Genomic DNA, 19,622 nt, shown 5'->3' with positions numbered 1-19,622 from the left:
TCACTGGACTATATTGCTTGAATTACTAAGTACAACTTTCTTATTTCATTGGTTAGATAAAAAATCTACTCACCAAGTGGTGGTAGAACACACACATAAAAGACAGTTCTAATTGGCAAGATTCCAGAGCCAGTGGCTCCTTCTTCAAGCAGAAAGGTTGAAGGGGCAGGAATAAGGATGAAGGGAAAGGACTGGAGAGGTCTAGGAAAAAGGGTGGATTTTGGGAAAGTCACTGAGAACCATGACTTGGGAGGGACTTACCATACGGGATGAGAAGGAAAGACTGATGGTTGAGGACTGCATCGGACAAGATTTGAAACGCTGAGAGCTTAAAGGTGGAAGATAGGGTAATATGCAGACAGAGATTACTGCTTAAACATCATGCATGAGTTAATAACATTGAAAAGCTAAGTGCATTGTACGTAACAGAGGTAGGAGGGATCACTGAAAAATAGATGGTAAAGGCAGTGAAAGGGATAGAAAACTAAAACCGAGTGAAACAAAGAGCAGTTACAGCGAATAAATGCTGAGATGGAAGAAATTAACATAAATTAAGGCCAGGTGGATGGTGAGAACCAAGCACATGTTGTAGTGCTACTAGTTCCCACCTGTGGAGTTCTCAGAAACTGGTGTCTGGGGGGAGAAGCCAGATGATGCGTGTGGTGAAACAAGAACCAAGGTCACAAATGGCATTCTGTAGAGCATGCCCTGCAACAGGACATTGCAAGTTGCCAGTGTACACCATCTGCCTATGCCCATTCATCCTAATTGATAATTTGGTGGTAGTCATGATGCTGTAGATGGCTGAACAGTGCTTACATAATAGCTGGTATACATGAGTCATTTCACAGGTGGCTCTCCCTTTGATTGTACATGGCGCAAGTCTTGCAGCAGGGATCATCACAGGGGTAGGAGCCATAGAGTAAGGAGATGGTTGCAGAAGAAGCGTGAGATCTGACAAGAATATTGTGGAGATCAGGAGGGTGACGGAAAGTTATTCTAGGTGAGGTAGGCAAAATTTCAGACAGAATGGATCTCATTTCTGGGCATGATTTTAGGAAGTGATAGCCCTGTTGAAGTAGCTGAGTAACACATTCCTGACCAGGATAATACTGAGTCACAAATGGTGTGCTCCAAAGTTGTGTTAAGTGGAGTTGTTTCTTGCGTGTTCTAAGATGCTTATCCATAAAAAAGGCTAGTAAAGGCATATCTTACTAGTCATTCTTAATCAAGTTTTTGAAAATATACTAACAGTACATGCTGTTAAAGCAGGGAAAGCAACAAAATCATGGATACACTATTGGTATTCTATCAGGATTAGCCTACAACATTTTTTGAAGGCTACAGTATATAACTTTGGACATGAGGTCCCTCTTGATTTTCTTGGCTGGACTTCTGTTACATCAGTTATCTTTCCAGAATACAAATGGGTAGCAAACATCAATTTTAAAAGAATATTAATTTACTTGCAATATAAATATGAAGATGAGTTACTTAAGGATCATACAAATAATGTGTTCATAGCAAATATTTTATACAGTAAATTGTGTAATATGAAGATGAGAGTGGCTTTTAAAGTATAGAAAATTGTGTTAGGGGGCTAATACTTTTTAAAAAATCACACATGAAGTTGTTCTAAGTATTCAGTACCAGTACCGGTAGATAATGATACAGGCTTAATGAGTACATCCATTTGTTTCTCAAGAAACTAAACTCAATATGTAAATTAAGGGAAAGGCAACCACTCACCTATAGTAGATCAATGCATGGAGCTCAGGGAGACATAACAAAAAACAGCATTCATGCTAGCTTTTGAGTGCTAGTTCTTTTTCCAGCAGTAGCACACATATTCACACACACAACCATATGGACACCAGATTGTACACTCCATTGGCCATGACAAGGCTAATTAGAAATTTCCATTGTTGTTAAACTCAATATGTTTGATTATAAATGCTATTCTCACTTTGCTCATAGCCTCACGAAACTTTCATCATGATGTTCTAATTTTCTATAAGTGTTTTTCCATTGCTCTATAATGTGAGTATTCACTGTTTGTATAAAGGAAGATTAACCAGTACTTGCTTTTAAGGTCTGCAGCTCCCAACACAGCTAACAGAAATATACAAAACTACAGATTTCATTCCAGAGAAAGATAAGAGCAAAAACGTACATGAGATAAGAAATGGGGTGGAAGGGGGGTTAAGAAAGTCACACAGAATATAGGTTGAAAGGGAACCCTGGGTTCATGGAGGGCAGATGTTTAGTTAAACAAAAATCTCTTTTTGACTCAGTTGATAATTCAGTTGAGTTATCATCACTAAAAGTTCTCCATTCTGAAGTTAATGAAACGTGGTGTGTGTGTGTGTGTGTGTGTGTGTGTGTGTGTGTGTGTGTGTGTGTGTGTGTGTGTGTGTGTAGTTGTGAAAAAGGAAAACACTTTGTGACACATAAAATAAAGTGGTGGCTTTAATTACAGAGTAATTTATACACTGAGATGAATGTAAATGTTAATTCATCTTCATTTTGTTTAACAAGCAAACTATTTCAAATATTGGTTAGAAATGAATGAATTACATGTATTCAAGTAGTAATCAATTTGATTTGTTCTTTTATACAATAACACACCTAGAAAGTAAGATTAAGTAAGAATAATCTGCTGGAAGTAGTTTCTGCAGAGCTACCGTTTCATCTTCTTACCTAAAAGAAAAAAACAAATAATGTGTGAGACAAACTTGTAGCTATTTCATTTTGGTGAATTTTACATTGAAATTTAAACTATTACAATAAACTGCAGTATTTATTTCACTACACAGTCAATGTAATTGTGATATTCTTTCCCTGTTGAAAATGCAATTAAATTGACGTAATCAATTAGAATGAGCTACTAAGTGGACTGCATTGCATTTTCTTGTTATTTGAAGGAAAAGAAGCATAGTCTGTTTCACTCATAGTTTTGCGAAGAGACATAAAAATACATGAGGACAGTTTGTGCACATTCAATAACACTTCTTTCAGCACACTGAAATGTTGCAAGATGGAATAGCTTTTCTTTATTTTTGACACTATTGTTAATAAAAACACTAGTTTTTTTACTTACATTATCTGAGTATATTATGTGTATAAATATTGAGAAACTGTTATAAGTGTATTAGTAAAAACTTGTATTTTTACTATGCAGCTCAATAAACTCAACTACATCACCAGCCTATCCAATAACATTTCTTGCACAAGACAAAATTTTAATTTTGTCAATTATTACAAGCATTAATTATATATAAAATTGTCTTTGGTCATATATCAGTTTAAGCATCTTTGTATACCAAAATACATTATTAATCTCTTTGTATTTTTTATGCATTTTAGCAGTTCTTGTTGAGAAGGATATGTTGACTGCCTGTTTGGTGTTAAGACAGACATTTTTATAGCAAGGTTTCTTGTAATGCAATATTTTGTGTGGTATGATGTGCTGTTTAAAACAAAGCACTAAATGATGGAGAAAATCAAGAGAAACAGCTTCACAACAATCATTTTAATGTTGATGCCAACCCATGCTAATCATGGGTCTCTCCTCTCAAACAGTAAAAAAAGTTTTCCATTTACAATGCCAGTGAAAGACACCAAGAAAACTACAAAGAAAAAGTAAATATTTTTACAATATATGTGAGTTATTGTGCCCCACAGAAATAAAGACCACTATTTTGTAAGTTCCCAAGATATAGAGAATTATTTATGCAGATCACATCAGTGTTCACCATTGACATTTGCCGAACAATTTGATATACTTTTATCCAATTGCAAAAGAGTAGGTTAGAAGCTTTATTTTTGTAATATTTATATGTACTTTCTGAAAAACATTTCCTTTAAAGAAATATTCAAAATTTGAGTCAGGAAAGCCATATGTACTTAAAACTCTGACCCCAATAACAACAGTTTTTATAGGGTTGGCGTAGCCATTTTTCACAGCCTGGTTCTCATTTAAGTAAAGAAGATCTGTTCTAAATTTTATAATTAATGAAAAAGTTACTTCTCAGAAGTGTTAGTACACTATAATTCAAAATTTGGAGTGCAAAACTTTTGAAAATCCAATATTTACATCTTGAAGCCCTAGATTTGTTGCATACAAAAAGTATAACATTATTAAGAAAGCCAGTAAATTAATTTCTATGTATGACAAGTCCAATATCGTTTGCACAATGACACGGATGCTAAATAAATAAATAAAAACAAAAAGTCTTAAGTACAAAAGGTGGATATCTATAAATTCTTGGTGGGCTTTATTAGAAACTAGGAAGAAATGTTCACACTTAAAAAATTGGTTCCAGAAAGTAGAACCTACTATTAATACCACTGTAAGAATATGCATTTAATATCTACATAAAATAACTTTGCTGCCAGATTTGTATTAACATTGAGTATTGTTATTGTGTTTTATATTGTTATTGAATATCTAATTACTCTGCATTTTAATATTAAAGACCAGCTTAACCCAGTCTTCAAATGAGCACAGTGGACAGTGACACTGTCAGTCCACATTGAATTCATGACCTACTTTGTGATGATACTAGAAATTCTTATTGACAAACTGGTCATCATAAAATTGTGTTCAGGTGTAATAAATATGTATTAATTAAAATATAACTTGAGCAATGCTGACTTCATTTAAAAGTATTCTAAGCACCTATCAGCTCATCATCTGGATATGGTTTTACCCATTAACCAACAGGTAAGATTTTGCTAGGAGAGAGCATTTATATCTTGAGCACATTTGTAATTTCACATTAATTTTTCATTACTTTTTATGTCATTTGGCAATAATGTATCAAATTTTGCAGCTGGATTCAGTTCCTGCCACTACTATCTTTAGTTAACATAAGTAGGGCCTGTTTAAAGCCTAAGTGACACAAACCATCACTTAGCCACCAGAAGCGGCACTACTGAAAGATACCTGTACAGGAAATATCACAATTAGTAGTGACCAATTGGGGTGCCAAGCTGATAGCTGCACTAGAGCCATCCAACTGTACAGAGTGTATCACGATTAGTAGCCAAAACTGACATGGATGAAAGTGTGAAAGGGAAGGGTAATGAGTGAGGAGGGAGCCACCAGATGATGTTACCTGTATGGAAATATGTTCTTGAACTGGTCCTGAACATAAGAGAATAAAGTTATTTGAGCCATCATTCTGCAAACTGTGTAAAATTGGGTGTCATAATTTATCTGTTTCTGAATCATGCTTATCTGAGATGGAGATTGTGAATCATCTAATTTGTTTGGAAAGTGCAGAAAGCCTTCTATAAACATTCTTTAGACTGGCTGGAGTAATGGATCAACAGTAGTTAATAGCAGGGTGCATATAGAGCAAAATAATAACATAACAACGTTTGGAATGCTCATGTGTGACTCAGCATGACATGACAATATTTATTGTTGAATTATGTTGAATGACATAAGCTGAACAGTACCCTAAAAAAGACACTACATCTCATTACCGTACTTTATAAAGACGGATAAACTGTGAAGATTACTTTTTTTTTAACAATATGACAAGCCCTGAGTGAAGTGTTTTGCCAAATGTATAAATATACAAGACTCACTCAACTTGGTAAGATAGTGACTCATGGATGTGACTGATGCTTCACCCCTCACATGATCACACTACATGCAGCATGCTCTACATCTGAAACTTTCTGTTAAGACGTTATTTGCATGACTAAATACCGTATGCCTTTGTTATAATTTCTTGTGTGCTCAATGCTCAATGAAAATATCGAGCACTTTCTAAGGGTAAATGTTTCTGAAACGTATAGCTGCCAAATAAGTACTGACACTGTTGTACAAATCAGTGGAGAAATGGAGGGTGTTTAGATGTTTCTATCAAATCATAATAAGTGCGAGATTCTCGTATCACTACAGGAAACTGAAAAATCTTAAAGGTTTTACAGACGTACTACATGTAACAGAACATTGTTTTGAAGTCGCAGAAATTATATAGATACACCAAGAATGGCACAAGTTAATGTAATTAATTCTTATTATATAAACAAAATGTAGAATAAAGTCCTAGGCTGTACATCTAAATGAGGACTGCACAGATCAGTTCTGAGTAATCTGCTTCAGTAAAAGATCTGAAAACATATCAAATGACAGGTTTGACAGCATATAGAAAATATTTCCAACTTCATGAAGCAGTTAGAGAAGGATACTAATGTGGCTTACCACAAATATGTGAGAAATAACTGTGTCTAGACGTTCTAAAATTGATTTCATGTTGGAAAGTTCTGACTGAAGACACTTAGCATTGTTGCACAACTTTGGTTTAATCCATACAGTAGCATTTTGAAAAAGAATAGAAGATCACATTGCAACAGCAGTTGATCATTAATTTCTAAATCCAGTTATCTCTGTGAAATAGAAGTGAACAATGTAATAAATGGTTTCTTTCACAGTGATTGTCAAATGGCAGCAATAAAGGATGTACATTGATCAGCTTTAGCTAAGAAGTGAATCATATTGCTAACTGACAAGGAAACATTCCTAGGTGTAAATAACTGATATTTACATAACTTGGTGGGATGTAGAGAGGTGAAAATAATGTGATACTTTTAAGTGGTACAACACACTCCAAAAGAAAATTTGGCATCTTATGTTTAGAGGCCCCCCATGAACCATGGACCTTGCAGTTGGTGGGGAGGCTTGCGTGCCTCAGCGATACTGATAGACGTACCGTAGGTGCAACCACAACGGAGGGGTATCTGTTGAGAGGCCAGACAAACATGTGGTTCCTGAAGAGGAGCAGCAGCCTTTTCAGTAGTTGCAGGGGCAACAGTCTGGATGATTGACTGATCTGGCCTTGCAACATTAACCAAAACGGCCTTGCTGTGCTGGTACTGCGAACGGCTGAAAGCAAGGGGAAACTACAGCCCTAATTTTTCCCGAGGACATGCAGCTTTACCGTATGATTAAATGATGATGGTGTCCTCTTGGGTAAAATATTCTGGAGGTAAAATAGTCCCCCATTCGGATCTCCGGGCGGGGACTACTCAGGAGGACGTCGTTATCAGGAGAAAGAAAACTGGCGTTCTACGGATCGGAGTGTGGAATGTCAGATCCCTTAATCGGGCAGGTAGGTTAGAAAATTTAAAAAGGGAAATGGATAGGTTAAAGTTAGATATAGTGGGAATTAGTGAAGTTCGGTGGCAGGAGGAACAAGACTTTTGGTCAGGTGAATACAGGGTTATAAATACAAAATCAAATAGGGGTAATGCAGGAGTAGGTTTAATAATGAATAAAAAAATGGGAGTGCGGGTAAGCTACTACAAACAGCATAGTGAACGCATTATTGTGGCCAAGATAGACACAAAGCCCATGCCTACTACAGTAATACAAGTTTATATGCCAACTAGCTCTGCAGATGATGAAGAAATTGATGAAATTTATGATGAGATAAAAGAAATTATTCAGGTAGTGAAGGGAGACGAAAATTTAATAGTCATGGGTGACTGGAATTCGTCAGTAGGAAAAGGGAGAGAAGGAAACATAGTAGGTGATTATGGATTGGGGCTAAGAAATAAAAGAGGAAGCCGTCTGGTAGACTTTTGCACAGAGCATAACTTAATCATAGCTAACACTTGGTTCAAGAAACATAAAAGAAGGTTGTATACATGGAAGAATCCTGGAGATACTAAAAGGTATCAGATAGATTACATAATGGTAAGACAGAGATTTGGGAATCAGGTTTTAAATTGTAGGACATTTCCAGGGGCAGATGTGGACTCTGACCACAATCTATTGGCTATGACCTGTAGGTTAAAACTGAAGAAACTGCAAAATTGTGGGAATTTAAGGACATGGGATCTGGATAAGCTGAAAGAACCAGAGGTTGTATAGAGTTTCAAGGAGAGAATAAGGGAACAATTGACAGGGATGGGGGAAAGAAACACAGTAGAAGAAGAATGGGTATCTCTGAGGGATGAAGTAGTGAAGGCAGCAGAGGATAAAGTAGGTAAAAAGACAAGGGCTGCTAGAAATCCTTGGGTAACAGAAGAAATATTGAATTTAACTGATGAAAGGAGAAAATATAAAAATGCAGTAAATGAAGCAGACAAAAAGGAATACAAACATCTCAAAAATGAGATCGACATGAAGTGCAAAATGGCTAAGCAGAGATGGCTAGAGGACAAATGTAAGGATGTAGAAGCTTATCTCACTAGGGGTAAGATAGATGCTGCCTACAGGAAAATTAAAGAGACCTTTGGAGAGAAGAGAACCACGTGTATGAATATCAAGAGCTCAGATGGCAACCCAGTTCTAAGCAAAGAAGGGAAGGCAGAAAGGTGGAAGGAGTATATAGAAGGTTTATACAAGGGTGATGTACTTGAGGAGAATATTATGGAAATGGAAGAGGATGTAGATGAAGACAAAATGGGAGATAAGATACTGCGTGAAGAGTTTGACAGAGCACTGAAAGACCTGAGTCGAAACAAGGCGCCCGGAGTAGACAACATTCCATTAGAACTACTGATGGCCTTGGGACAGCCAGTCATGACAAAACTCTACCAGCTGGTAAGCAAGATGTATGAGACAGGTGAAATACCCTTCCACTTTAAGAAGAATATAATAATTCCAATCCGAAAGAAAGCAGGTGCTGACAGATGTGAAAATTACCGAACTATCAGTTTAATAAGTCACAGCTGCAAAATACTAACACGAATTCTTTACAGACAGAATGGAAAAACTGGTAGATGCGGACCTCGGTGAGGATAAGTTTGGATTAAGTAGAAATGTTGGAACACGTGAGGCAATATTGACCTTACGACTTATCTTAGAAGAAAGATTAAGAAAAGGCAAACCTATGTTTCTAGCATTTGTAGACTTAGAGAAAGCTTTTGACAATGTTGACTGGAATACTCTCTTTCAAATTCTGAAAGTGGCAGGGGTAAAATACAGGGAGCGAAAGGCTATTTACAATTTGTACAGAAACCAGATGGCAGTTATTAGAGTCGAGGGGCATGAAAGGGAAGCAGTGGTTGGGAAAGGAGTGAGACAGGGTTGTAGCCTCTCCCCGATGTTATTCAATCTGTATATTGAGCAAGCAGTAAAGGAAACAAAAGAAAAATTTGGAGTAGGTATTAAAATTCATGGAGAAGTAGTAAAAACTTTGAGGTTCGCCGATGACATTGTAATTCTGTCAGAGACGGCAAAGGACTTGGAAGAGCAGTTGAACGAAATGGACAGTGTCTTGAAAGGAGGATATAAGATGAACATCAACAAAAGCAAAACGAGGATAATGGAATGTAGTCAAATTAAATTGGGTGATGCTGAGGGAATTAGATTAGGAAATGAGACACTTAAAGTAGTAAATGAGTTTTGCTATTTAGGAAGTAAAATAACCGATGATGGTCGAAGTAGAGAGGATATAAAATGTAGACTGGCAACGGCCAGGAAAGCGTTTCTGAAGAAGAGAAATTTGTTAACATCGAATATAGATTTATGTATCAGGAAGTTGTGTCTGAAAATATTTGTTTGGAGTGTAGTCATGTATGGAAGTGAAACATGGATGATAATTAGTTTGGACAAGAAGAGAATTGAAGCTTTCGAAATGTGGTGCTACAGAAGAATGCTAAAGATAAGGTGGATAGATCACGTAACTAATGAGGAGGTATTGAATAGGGTTGGGGAGAAGAGGAGTTTGTGGCACAACATGACCAGAAGAAGAGATCGGTTGGTAGGACATGTTCTGAGGCATCAAGGGATCACCAATTTAGTATTGGAGGGCAGCATGGAGGGTAAAAATCGTAGAGGGAGACCAAGAGATGAATACACTAAGCAGATTCAGAAGGATGTAGGTTGCAGTAGGTACTGGGAGATGAAGAAGCTTGCACAGGATAGAGTAGCATGGAGAGTTGCATCAAACCAGTCTCAGGACTGAAGACGACAACAACAACAACAACAGCAGCATGTTTGGAGGGAATATTTTCAAAACCATGATATATAAAAATGTGTTTCTCATAAAGTTGAAATGTAATTAATGCCCTTGAAAACAGTATCCTCAACTTTTCTAATAATTAGAATTTTTGGAAAATAAACCTTGACCATTAATTAATTTTGAAAAATGAAACTGTTTGTTACAACATAAATTAAAGAAGCTTTTATATCACATACATCCAAGAATAATACAGATGGTTTCTGAAATATCATTTTCAGAATATAAGCTGTACACAATGTGCTGTCATAGTATTTTCAACATACCCAGTAACATATATAAACCTTCATTACTATCATAATTACTTATTTTACTTTTGTTTTGTGTTTTAAATTATTATTTTATGTTTTACATTCACATGTCTTTTTTTATTGTTTCACAAATGTGTGTTTGTTAATTGAAAATAATAAGTAAATCAATATTATGACACAAAAATCATTAAAATAATGGTAATCTGTAAAGAACTGATTAAAATATAATATTTTTACACCATGCCCATAAAATAAACAATTTTTTTCAGGTGATACACATGATGGACAATACCATACAATATGAAACAAAATTCAACACATTCTGAAATTGTGATGTATATTCCTCTCAATATCCTGTTGCATATCAGACATATATCAGCAGTACTAGATCTGAAAACCTTCTCAAAAAGTTCTTCCAACATTAAATGTCATGTATTACCTACAGAACTAACTGTCCCATTAAGTGTTTTGGGATCACTTGATGAACAAAATCTTTGTCCTCAGGTACGATGCACCAAATGGTTTTTTCACATTGATCAGCCTCCATTTCTGATATTGTGAAAAGAAAATTAAGAATTTGAGAATCTCTTTTTGCAGCCACAAATGATCTTCTGACAGTATAAAAATCTGGTAAACTAATGTCCAGTCTGCTCAAAATATATTTGAAATTAGTTGTCCACCCCAGTATGGGAGAAAAGTCTTTGTTATTGTTGTTAGATTCTTGGGGTGGTTGTTAAGAAAGAATCATTTTGAACATCATACCTGAGGAGAAAGAAATTGTTCATCAGGTGATCCCAAATGTCTTGGTGCTACAGGTGGATTGGTCGTATATGGCATTCAGTGTTGGAAGAACTTTTTGTGAAGATCTTCAGATCTTATGCTGCTGGATGATTATGATGTCAATCTCTGCTTGAGAAACAATATAATCAGTGTGCAGGCATTAGTACATAATCAATTACCTTTGCCAAGGTTTTCCAATGTACTGAAATATGCCTGATACAAAACAGGATATTTAGAGTATCACTCACCATCATTTGAGAATTCTGTTGAATTCTGTTTGATAATGCATTGTCCTTCATATGCATGGTGAAAAAAAACATTAAATTTTAGGCATTTATTTACAGGGAATCATTATTGAATGCTTTTTATTATAATAATGAGTTAATTATTATTTTCAATTGACAAAATACACATACAAAAAAAAGGAAAAAAGAGGGAGAGAGAAAAGAAAACAGAAAAAGCACATGAATGCAAAACATGAAATAACAATTAAAAAAATTAAACAAAAGAAAAATAAATAATTGAAATAGTAATGAAGGATTAGATATTTTAAGGGGATATGTTGAAAACACCCCTACAGCACACTGTGTGCAGATTATTTTTCTAAAATGGTATTTCAGAAACCAGCTTTATTACACATGGATGTATGTGGTAAAAAAGCTTCTTCAATTTATATTGTTACAAAGGATTTCGTTTTTCAAAATGGTAGTGGGCTACTTTCCAAAACATTAAATTATTACAAAAGTTGATTAAAGAGTTTTCAAGACAATTAATTACATTTCAACTTTCATACGAAACACATTTTTTATGTATCTCCTGGAAATTGAGATAAGAACACCGTGCATTCATTGTCCCAGGAAGGGGAAACTTTATTGACACATTCCTGGGGTCAGATACATCACATGATCACACTGACAGAACCACAGGCACATAGACACAGGCAACAGAGCATGCACAATGTCGCCACTAGTACAGTGTATATCCACCTTTCGCAGCAATGCAGGCTGCTATTCTCCCATGGAGACGATCGTAGAGATGCTGGATGTAGTCCTGCGGAATGGTTTGCCATGCCATTTCCACCTGGCGCCTCAGTTGGACCAGCGTTCGTGTTGGACGTGCAGACCGCGTGAGACGACGCTTCATCCAGTCCCAAACATGCTCAATGGGGGACAGATCTGGAGATCTTGCTGGCCAGGGTAGTTGACTTGCACCTTCTAGAGCACGTTGGGTGGCACGGGATACATGCGGACGTGCATTGTCCTGTTGGAACAGCAAGTTCCCTTGCCGGTCTAGGAATGGTAGAACGATGGGTTCGATGACGGTTTGGATGTACCGTGCACTATTCAGTGTCCCCTCAACGATCACCAGAGGTGTACAGCCAGTGTAGGAGATCGCTCCCCACACCATGATGCCGGGTGTTGGCCCTGTGTGCCTCGGTCGTATGCAGTCCTCATTGTGGCGCTCACCTGCACGGCACCAAACACGCATACGACCATCATTGGCACCAAGGCAGAAGCGACTCTCATCGCTGAAGACGATACGTCTCCATTCGTCCCTCCATTCACGCCTGTCGAGCGTGTGAGCGGAAGATGGCCTAACGGTGTGCGGGACTGTAGCCCAGCTTCATGGAGACGGTTGCAAATGGTCCTCGCCGATACCCCAGGAGCAACAGTGTCCCTAATTTGCTGGGAAGTGGCGGTGCGGTCCCCTACGGAACTGCGTAGGATCCTACGGTCTCGGCGTGCATCCGTGAGTCGCTGCAGTCCGGTCCCAGGTCAACGGGCACGTGCACCTTCCGCCGACCACTGGCGACAACATCGATGTACTGTGGAGACCTCACGCCCCACGTGTTGAGCAATTCGGCGGTACGTCCACCCGGCCACATGCATGCCTACTATACGCCCTCACTCAAAGTCCGTCAACTGCACATACGGTTCACGTCCACGCTGTCGCGGCATGCTACCAGTGTTAAAGACTGCGATGGATCTCCATATGCCACGGCAAACTGGCTGACACTGACGGCGGCGGTGCACAAATGCTGCGCAGCTAGCGCCATTCGACGGCCAACACCGCGGTTCCTGGTGTGTCCACTGTGCCGTGCATGTGATCATTGCTTCTACAGCCCTCTCACAGTGTCCGGAGTAAGTATGGTGGGTCTGACACACCGGTGTCAATGTGTTCTTTTTTCCATTTCCAGGAGTGTATATATATATATATATATATATATATATATATATATATATATATATATATATATATATATAGCATTATTTAGACCCCTCTAAATTCCTTCTAAGTTTGTTCTAACTTATTTATTTACATTTGGGAATGTTCCCTTGTAAGTAGAAGTTATCATGTGTTGTTGAATTTGTGATACAACTAATTAGCAGGAAATAGTTCATTTTGGGTTGTATCACTCTAAATAAACATACTGTGGTGATTTAAGTTACATGAGATTAAAGGGTTACTGGTACGTATTTATCAAAAAGCATAACACATCATTTTTTCAGGGTACAGTATATGGGCACAGAAAATACTTTTTGATCCATCTATCAGATGAATAACTTGTTACTGTAAAATTACATTTGAAAGTATGGAGAATTATACTCAAATTAATATTTTCCAAAAAAATGTTGCTTACCTGTTATATAAGCAAAAATATAATGGTGACTGCTGGATTAGTTGCAGTCTATCTGGTTTTGATTGATGTAGGCTGCAAAGAAAATTCATTTTGTTTCATTAAATATGATTGAGCATCCATATTATATGAGTAATTAATTATGTAGTCTACGCAAACTAGCTACTTTTACTTACATAGTTTTTTAACTAGACTAATGCTAATTAATAAAATAAATTTGTGTTAGTATTTGACTGAAGTTTAACTACAGTATAAGAAATGCAGATTATTCTGTGATATCTTAATTTAGTTCCTCTTGCTATTCCATAAAATTTACTTCAAGTTCATTTTCTTAGTATAGTCATTCTACATATTTCTTCTGCTTTTCAGCTTTCCATTCTATGCTTTGTACTTGTTTGCAACCTGAGGTCTAGATATCAATTCTGCTCCTTATCTTATCTCCAGATATCTCTTTAATTGTGTGTCAGGTTGCATCTATTGCTCCCCTAGCCACATCTGCTTCTACAGTTTTGCATTTTTTGTCTAATCACTCTTGCTTAGATATTCTACAGTCTCTGTCAGTCTCACGTTGTACATATCTGTACAACATTTTACCTGGTTCATTTGCTCCATTTTTATAATTTGCCTTTTCATCAGTTAAATTCGGTGTCCACTGTGTTATCCAATGGTTTCTACTGTGATCTGTCATTTTGTCTATTTGATCCTCTGTTGCCTTCAATATTTCATTTCCCAATACTACTAATTCATCTTCCATTTTATTCATTTCCTCTGTTTCGCTCAGTCATTACTCAATCCTATTTCTCAAACTCTCAGCAACCTCTGTTTCTTTCAGTTTATTCAGGTTCCATCTCCTTAATTTCTTGCCAGTCCACAGTTCCTGCCAGGTCTTATCTTCCTGCCTTTTTGATCTTCTGCTACATTGACTATTTCATCTCTAAAAGCCATCCCACTTCCTTCTATTTTATTCCTTTTTCCATTTTAGTTAATCTTTACCTTATACTCTATTTTAAACTCTCAACATGTACCTAATCTGGAACATAGCTATAAGAGACAAAAGACATGAAAGGGAAACTGTAGTTGAGAAATGAATGAGATAGAGTTGTAGCCTATTGCTTATGTTTCTATTAAAACAAAATATTTCATATTATGTAAAAAATATGAAAATGAGTGAATACAGAATTTCAGGAGAACCACTACATTGTTTGAAACTTGCATGTCAATAAAGGCATGTTTGTTTCATGTATTTTAAGCACAAGCATGGAAGACAGTGTGAAAATTAATTGTTTATCATCATTTGGAGACTACGGTCACATTGAAGGAAGAGTCTTGATATTCCTCAAGTATGAGGGTAGCTGAATGGAGCTTTGTTTAAATCCTGTCTCTCATAAATCCATGTTCAAAGTATTAAATTCTATTTCAGTTTGTACTTTCAGAAAGGATGTTTGACTTTCAGCATATTTCAATATTATATCATATCAATATCAATATTTACTTTACAGTAAAATTATTGGTCATCTTTCACTACATGTTATTGGATCACACAAACTTTCAAATGTGTTGACCCACTGACCATGTCAACATAGCACACTATAAAACAAATGTTGTAGTAGGAAATATTTCATACTATAGAATGTCATGTCTAATGTGTCTGTAAAACGACTAGTAGAATGAAACACTATAGATCATGCTAATATTCAGTTCCATAAATCATAAAATTAAATCCAGCTCATCTAAATGGGTAAAGACAAAAGTGTCATGAACCTTATGTTCATCATTTTATTTAAAAAATTATTAGAAAGTATCATAATTCTGAAATAATGCATCAGTAAGAATTAATGAAATGAAATTATTTTTGGTGATGATTTACTTTAAAACTGATTATTTATTTCAGACATTGTCAGAAACTTAATAGTTGTGACTGAAATAAATTATCAGTCATTATGGATTAACAGTTAATATTATGAAAAGAATAGATCGCTGCTCACCATTTAGCGAAGATCTTGACTTGCAAATAGGCACAACAAAAAGTCTGTTAAACAAGCAAGATTTCAGCCAAAAGGCCTTCTTATGAATTAGACAAAACACACACACACTCATGTGAGTAGTATTTGCATGAATGTGTGAGTGTTTTCTGTCTACTCCAGAAGAAGGCCTTTCTGCTGAAAGCTTAGTTGTTTAGCAGTGTTGCTATTGTGCCTCTCTGTAACTCAACATCTCTACTATACAGAGAGTAGAACTCTATCCTTTTCATAATATTATCATATACACATTGCCAGAAAAAAAATAGTGAACCCTTTCAGAGGTTTCCAATTCACTCAAGACTTATTGTTGCAACAGTGCATATGGAATGCATGAAATGATTACATTTACAGATAAATAGTACAAGCAGTTTTGTGGTACCAGATATTGACTCATACTGCAACACCCATATTAATACGTGGTGTAGCCTCCACGGGCAGCAATGCAGGCACTGTTTTTGGCATACAGTCGATCATACAGATGGTGAATACTCTTCTGGAATATGTTATGCTCAACCTACTCACATAGTTCTGTAAGAGATGTTTATTGGCAAGTCACACAAGTCACTTCTCATCTCATAAGATCCCACCTATGCTTGATTGGAGGCAAGTTTGGAGATCATGCTGGCCAGTGAAGTTTCTGCACATTTTGAAGAGTACATTGAGTTTCATGGGCAATGTGTGGGCTGGCATTACCCAACTGGAACATTGCATGACCTTCACATTGCAAGGACCACAAAAGAATGGGTCTAACAACTTTCTGCATACACCAAGTGCTGGTCAACCAGATGTCCCTCCAGAAATATCAAAGGTGAATGAGAGTTGTAGGTTATTGCACCCCAGACTGTAAGGCTTGGAGTGGGGCCCATGTGTCTTGGATGAATGCACTCCATGAGACAGCATTCACTGGGTCTATGTCAAACATGCAAACGACCATCACCTGTGTTCAGGCAGAATCTGCTTTCATGTTGAAGACCATAGCATGCCGTTCCATCCTCCAAGTGATCCTCAGGGGGACCTGCTGAGGCATGCATGTTGATGTTGTGGTGTGAGTGGAAGACGGGCTAGAGATGTGTGTGCCCATTGCTAATAACTGGTTTGTAACAGTTCATGATGACACACATGAGCTCACAGGTCCCCTTATCTGTGCTGTGGTAGCTGTACAATCTGCCAATGCTGGTGTTACAGGATGATGATCCTGTCAATCATCTGTGTTGTGTCCAGAACCTCATCTATGGGTGTGAGACTGTTTGTGTGACCACTGATACCATCACTGTTGCACAACTGATGCAGCACATCCAACTTGTGTGGCAATTCTCCACAAGAACCATCCCAATACTTGGAAGGCCACAATTTTACCCCTTTGAAACTCACTCATTTGGATGCAGAAAGTAGGAGTGGGTCTCCATGGCATGGTTGCCTGTCTGCTTCACATGTTTGCACCACGCTGAACATGCTGGCTTTGAATATTCCCTATTAAAGGGTACACACAGATGGCACTCTGGCAGCTATGTCACTATGCTATCTGTTGGCAGACGATGTTGAAGCCATTATCAGTACATCTACTATCCCCCACATGAAACAAGCCATCATTTGACCAAAATCAAAGTCATCTTTCCAGGTGTACTATTTTTTTTCCAGCAGTATGTATGTCAGTCATTATGTAAGTAAATGAAAAATTATCAGAAATAGAGGAAGAAGAACAGCCGTGATCACAAGTAAATTTAAGTGAGAATGCATTTTTCTCCATAAAATGATATCTTATACTAAACATCGGCACATAAGACTGAAAAACATTTAATTCTGTCTTCATTTTTTTGTCTTGTAAGTACTTTCCAGTGTACTCTCATTGAAGGATATTTCTCAAAATTATAAGTGAAAAAATTTGTAAAAATGAAAATGATATATTGAGAAATAATGTTACATACTTGTGTTCAGGTACTCTGCAATCTTCATGAACACTTCAAAGCTTGAAACTCCAAAGAAATTAGGAACTCCTTCTGAATCATGACTAGCCAATGGTTCAAGTTGGCTACGATCATAAGAAGCAACCCCAATTGTAAACACAATTTCTCCATTATCTTTCAGTGTGTTAGCAGCTGGGGTTGGATCAGTTGTACTGATGCCATCTGTTATTAGAACTGGAGGCAGAAAAAGTAGATAAAATTAAATCTGTCTCATATTTTTAAACAAGTGAAAATGAAATATTGTAAACAATTCATACCACTAATCTATTCTCTAGGATATTACTTTTTTCTAAAATTTCTGATAAACTAATTTTAGGGAGCTTAATGGAATACTAGAATGAATGAAATGTTTATTAACTTCCTCCATAACATGTTAGTAAGTAATATCATATACTATTACACTAATCTATTTGATAAATTACTAATATATGCTACTATACATTTAATAACAATTTTTGTGTACAGTATTGTTTTTAAATGATTAAAATCATTAATGCTTTTTGACACAGCTCAATTCTTCCTATGTTACATGTTTCCTTTCTAATACTCACTGTACATTTCTCTTTTCTAGCTTTATTTTATTTTATTTGGTCCTGCTGATTACATATTATACAAGTAGTGTACTAGTATATTGGACAAATAAAGTGAAGCAATACAGTATTATTTGAATATTTTAAACAGGGTGTTCATTTTGACTTAACACATTGAAATATCTCAAAAACTACAGATTGGATCAAAGAAAGTTATAATTATAATTCTCGGTGGAGGACATCCATTGATACCACACTCGACCCAACATCTCATCCCATCCCATGCATGCGTGGCAGGAAGCAACTTTTAAATCTTCAATGGGAACCTCTATTTTATATTGCAGGTTATGATTCTAAGGCAAAATCTACATACATTTGGTATCAAGCATTTTCATCTTTTTGCCACAGACGGCACTAATCTGAGGGATATATATGGGCACACAGTCATAATGTATTACATACTACTCAATGCCCCCTGAATATCTCCAATGGCGTGTGGGCCCCATCCTCCATTCTGTGAGGGTAGGATAGGCCAGTTTTACATAGCTTCTAATTGGAAACCCTATTCACAACATTGTTTCCTTCCAACATATTGAACAGGCAACTACGCACTTTGTTACAGGATCATTTAGTAATCGTGAAAGCATTACAGAGATGATAGATAAACTACAGTGGACGACTCTGCAGGAGAGATACTCAGTAGCTTGGTACGGGCTTTTGTTGAAGCTTCGAGAACATACCTTCACCAAGGAGTCAAGCAGTATTTTGCTCCCTCCTACATATATCTTGCGAAGAGACCATGAGGATAAAATCAGAGAGATTAGAGCCCACACAGAGGCATACTGACAATCTTTCTTCGCACGAACAATATGAGACTGGAATAGAAGGGAGAACCAATAGAGGTACTCAAAGTACCCTCCCCCACATGCCGTTAGGTGGCTTGCGGAGTATGGATGTAGATGTAGATGTACTCAACATGCCCCTATGGTGATGTAGTAGCGAACTACGACATACCATAACAGGCAGTACACTGTCACTGGAGCTCACATATCATGCAGACAGAAAACAGACAATGCCTCTAAACATAACAATACTTACACATTGTTTATTGCCCGCACACCTACCTATTATATGGAGAACAGACTTGCAAGTGGATAATGAATGTTGCAATCACAGAAGAAAAGACTGAAATGATCCTGATTTATGGAGAATTTAGGAGAAATATTGAGGCTCCTGCTGAATGTGTGCTGACCATTTTCTAGAGAAAGCTGACTCTGATTTATTCTCTTACAAGATTGTGAGTACCTTTATATATGATGGCAGAGTAAACACCAGCAAATGGAAATGAAGCAACTGTGTTACAGAAGAAGCTAATGAAATAGCTTTACTAGTGGCAGTGGACCACAATCCAGACAAACACCCGGCTATTTCACTGTGATTCTGGTATGTCTG

The 19,622-nt window shown here is 36.9% G+C and overlaps 1 protein-coding gene across 1 annotated transcript in view; it reads right to left on the bottom strand.

Annotated features, from left to right (window-relative positions):
• Positions 1-2,450: 2,450 nt before the first annotated feature.
• The window catches only part of LOC126299305 (P-selectin-like), an 84,190-nt gene continuing 67,018 nt past the window's right edge, over positions 2,451-19,622 (bottom strand). The window contains exons 10-12 of the mRNA XM_049991105.1: positions 17,602-17,814; positions 13,659-13,730; positions 2,451-2,700 (exon numbers count right to left, since the gene is read on the bottom strand). Coding sequence (XP_049847062.1) covers positions 13,696-13,730; positions 17,602-17,814 — 248 coding nt within the window. The 3' untranslated portion in view covers positions 2,451-2,700; positions 13,659-13,695. The remainder of the gene's footprint in view (positions 2,701-13,658; positions 13,731-17,601; positions 17,815-19,622) is intronic.

Source organism: Schistocerca gregaria, chromosome X, assembly GCF_023897955.1.
Source record: "Schistocerca gregaria isolate iqSchGreg1 chromosome X, iqSchGreg1.2, whole genome shotgun sequence".
Lineage (NCBI taxonomy): Eukaryota > Metazoa > Arthropoda > Insecta > Orthoptera > Acrididae > Schistocerca > Schistocerca gregaria.
This window is presented reverse-complemented; position numbering and strand designations above follow the sequence as displayed.